Source organism: Nanorana parkeri, unplaced genomic scaffold (assembly GCF_000935625.1).
Source record: "Nanorana parkeri isolate BGI_ZX_2015 unplaced genomic scaffold, ASM93562v1 scaffold169, whole genome shotgun sequence".
In the NCBI taxonomy this organism is placed as follows: domain Eukaryota; kingdom Metazoa; phylum Chordata; class Amphibia; order Anura; family Dicroglossidae; genus Nanorana; species Nanorana parkeri.
Genome location: NW_017306437.1, coordinates 182,954 through 186,589, shown reverse-complemented (window position 1 = coordinate 186,589; position 3,636 = coordinate 182,954). Strand labels below are relative to the sequence as shown.

The following is a 3,636-nucleotide window of genomic DNA, read 5'->3' as shown; positions in this document are numbered from 1 at the left end:
GCAGCAGAGAGAGTAAATCCGGCCCTGTATACACAAAATCATCGGCAGACCAGTGCTTGCAGCCAATCAGTTGGCCCCGCTGTCAGTATACAATGTACACTGTGGGATGGGAGATTCGTTCAGCCACGCAGTTAGCATGGATGAAGGAATTTCTCATATTTATTTTGATCAGCCTCGAGAAAAAAAAATATAACCAGCTTAAGCTGCTACCACTAGAGAGCCTTGATTGTGTATGACAGCACAGTGCTGCCAAGTTTTTGTATTTCCAGGAAGCGACTTTGATTTGAGAAAACAATCAATTCATAATGAATTCATATCAAAATTTTATTACTTTTCATAGAGATTAAATGCTAGAGCTGAAAGATGCAGCACCTTATCTTTGCCCATGTATTCCGTATACATTTCATATGACAGTACACTGCAATACTCTGGCAGCTGCACTAAAGACTCACGCCAACAAGCAAGGATTAGCATGCTGTGCACTGAATGACACTCTTAATCATCCAAATGCAAGTACTTTATTCTTTCTTCATTTCTTTCTTCAGCTTGGCCAGGTGACTCAGACATGCGTCTCTCCATTCCCTCCGCTCCGTCAGCTGATCACTTTTATCAGGTTGCTCGTCCCACAACGCCTGCAAATAGACAAAAATGGTTTGAATCATCTCTTGTTAAACCACGGTTTCATATGGATATGATCCAAGCTATTATCTACAAATCATGATGTGCAGGTGATGTTTGTGTTACAACACATCCCAAAGCATGATGCAAGAAGAAGGTCAGTAAAGCTACAATTCCCTTACAAATGATCTACTCAATACATAGAGTCTGGAGGCAGCTATTTGTGTGCTGTCATTTAAAAAAAAAAAAAAAAAAAAGTCTATGATATTTGTTTTAATTCACTTAAAATCAATAATAATGTCTTCCTGTGTGTAACTAAAAAAAGCTTAGTCACCTGTCTTTATTCAATCCCTTTCTCCCCTTTCTACAGTACGCAAGGTAGCCTCCAGTGGGTTCACTCATGTGCAGGTCTACCAGCCCCCTTGACCAAACCAGGACTTCTGGGAATGATACACATATGCACCCACCTGCCCTCCCACAATGAAGCTCTTAGTGCCTCGGTGGCCAATCATAGAGTGTTTCCACATAGGGAGGCTCACATAGCAATTTTCAGAAAAGTAGACCTTTGCTGTGGACATGGCGATCAGGAGCAGTGAGTTAAGGTAGTGGAGGGAGCCTACTGTACAGTGGGGGTGGGTTTGGAAGTTTAAGGTGGAAGCCAATGTAAGCCACTTGGCTTTAAAGTAATATTGTATGTAATCATAATTCTAGATTGTCCGCTTAGATGTACGCTTGATGTACCTTCAGGCCCCAACAGCAAACGCTCACATTTTCTTGCAGTCCTGAAGAAACTGTAGACAGCTAAACTGGAACTTAGTGAAGGAAAAAAATAACAACTTGCCCAGGCCAATCTTATACATGGCAAAAATTTTAGCAAACAGTGCAGATTTGTACCTGCGTCTTGATCTCCAGAAACAGAGAAACTTCCCCAAATATACATAATCACGAGCTGCAAAAAAAGTAAAACCTACATCTCCGCATCCCTCCAGGCAGACCTTCCAGGGATCCAGACATGCAGGATCCCTGGAAGTATCTGATCAAAGAAGCAAAGCAGCTAACCTAAGGATAGTGATGACATCAAGCTCTGTACAGGAGTCTAGGAAAATCACTGAGCCTATCACATAAACAAAGTGATTTCTTGGGCTGTTCTATACTCAAACTATGTTCCATACATTATCTGCATTGGCATGGGTGCATTTGTTTCACATTCTTTATTTGGGGAAAGGCAAGCATATAAATCCTTAACAGAACCAACAGTAGCATAGGACCACCAGATGCAGCTGGACACAAGAAAGTACATAGAAAACTGAAGAAGGTGTACATCAGCCAATAGATGAAAATGACAAATGAATAACATTAACAGATGGTACAGTTCTGAATTTGCGTCTGCTCAGTGATCCATTTCAATTCAGTAGTACAGTATGCTTCTGTGCCCACCTTAAGGTAGGGGGAAGAGATAGACAGGGGTAATCCTACCGTCAGTAGCAGAAAGGGGAGAAAAAGGAATTGGGGGGGAAGGAAAGAAATAAAACCAACAGTCACTAAAGGTGCCTATACACCTTCCGAATCAGCTGATTTTCGTATGCGATCACGTTTTCGTCCGATATTCGTAAGGCTGATCGGCAGTGTACAACCGCAAATACTGTACAATCGATCGACTTTTGACTAACCAGAAGGTTAGAAAACTTTGGTCGAACGTACGATTTTCACAAGGTTGGTGGCGTTTCCGTACGTCAAAATTCGTACGATTTACACTACATATGCGTAGACAAAAATACGTGCGGTCGATTACCGCAATTCGTCCAGGTGCTTTCTTCTAATCACCGCTGATAAAACCTTTCAATAATTGGGGCAGGATGGGGCCGCCGTACGAAAATCGTACGACGGTTCGATCATCGGACGAAAAGTGTCGTCTGATGATCGCAAGGTGTATGGGCAGCCTAAGAAGGGCAAGAATGGGCAACTCTAAAGAAGCAGAGAATGTTTAATAAAGTTAACTGGAGAGTTCTATGACAACAAGCAAAATCTAAAGCATCGCTATTAAGCATGATGTATTAACAGGCAATGAATACTAAAAGATGATTTATGAATTTGTCTATTGAGGAGCTGCAGTTTGTTCAGCAGGGAACAGTAGTTATCTGATAACATTCATCTAAAAGATATGTACAGATTCCTTTAATGCTGTCTTTACATATATCTGAAAATGCATTTCTTGCAAGTGAAAGATACGCCAAAACCTGCTGATTAAGCTGCAAAATATAATTGCTACCATTCACTAACAATGTGTTTCAGTCCTATGTTCCCACCATTCACATGCTGGTTGGTGCTGCCAAAATAAAAAAATTGGCCTTAATGTGAACCACTCAAACTCCACCCCAAAATACTGCAACCCAAACCCCTTCAGGAAAAAAAAAAGTACCCTTCCCTATGCTTCATTGTGGTTGAAAGTCTAAGACTGCTTCAGGTATGTATCCTTGCAAAATAATCTCCACATGATACTTTTGGCTTCACTGTCTGCAAAATGTGGAGCACGAGTGTTTTAAAATCAAACATTGCTTACCGGTCTACTTTGACTGCAGTCGCACCTGGGCCCCAAGGTTGTAAGGGCTATGAGCTGGGAACCATGTTACCACCCAAGAGTCAGTTTGGCATCCTGAATACAATTTTTTTCTATTTATAAAATAATTATATATAATATATATATATATATAGATATCTATCTATCTATCTATCTATCTACCGTATGTACTCGAGTATAAGCCGTCCCGAATATAAGCCGAGGTACCTACTTTTACCCAAAAAAACTGGAAAAAAGTATTGACCCGAATATAAGCCGAGGGCAAATGAGGCAGCTACTGGTAGATAGATACCAATAAAATTACATTAATATTTATTTAAAAGAAAAATAACCTAGCTCTGTAAGTGGAAAAGGGGGTACAGGGCTACATATCATGTACTACGGATCATTTAACCCATTCATATTAGCAGAGGATAATTGTAAATCTATTGTTCAGTGCA

General features: G+C 40.5%; 1 protein-coding gene across 1 annotated transcript in view; it reads right to left on the bottom strand.

The window, feature by feature from the left end:
* Positions 1-333: 333 nt before the first annotated feature.
* CRYL1 (crystallin lambda 1) overlaps positions 334-3,636 on the bottom strand; it is a 104,942-nt gene continuing 101,639 nt past the window's right edge. The window contains exon 9 of the mRNA XM_018554669.1: positions 334-662. Coding sequence (XP_018410171.1) covers positions 519-662 — 144 coding nt within the window. The 3' untranslated portion in view covers positions 334-518. The remainder of the gene's footprint in view (positions 663-3,636) is intronic.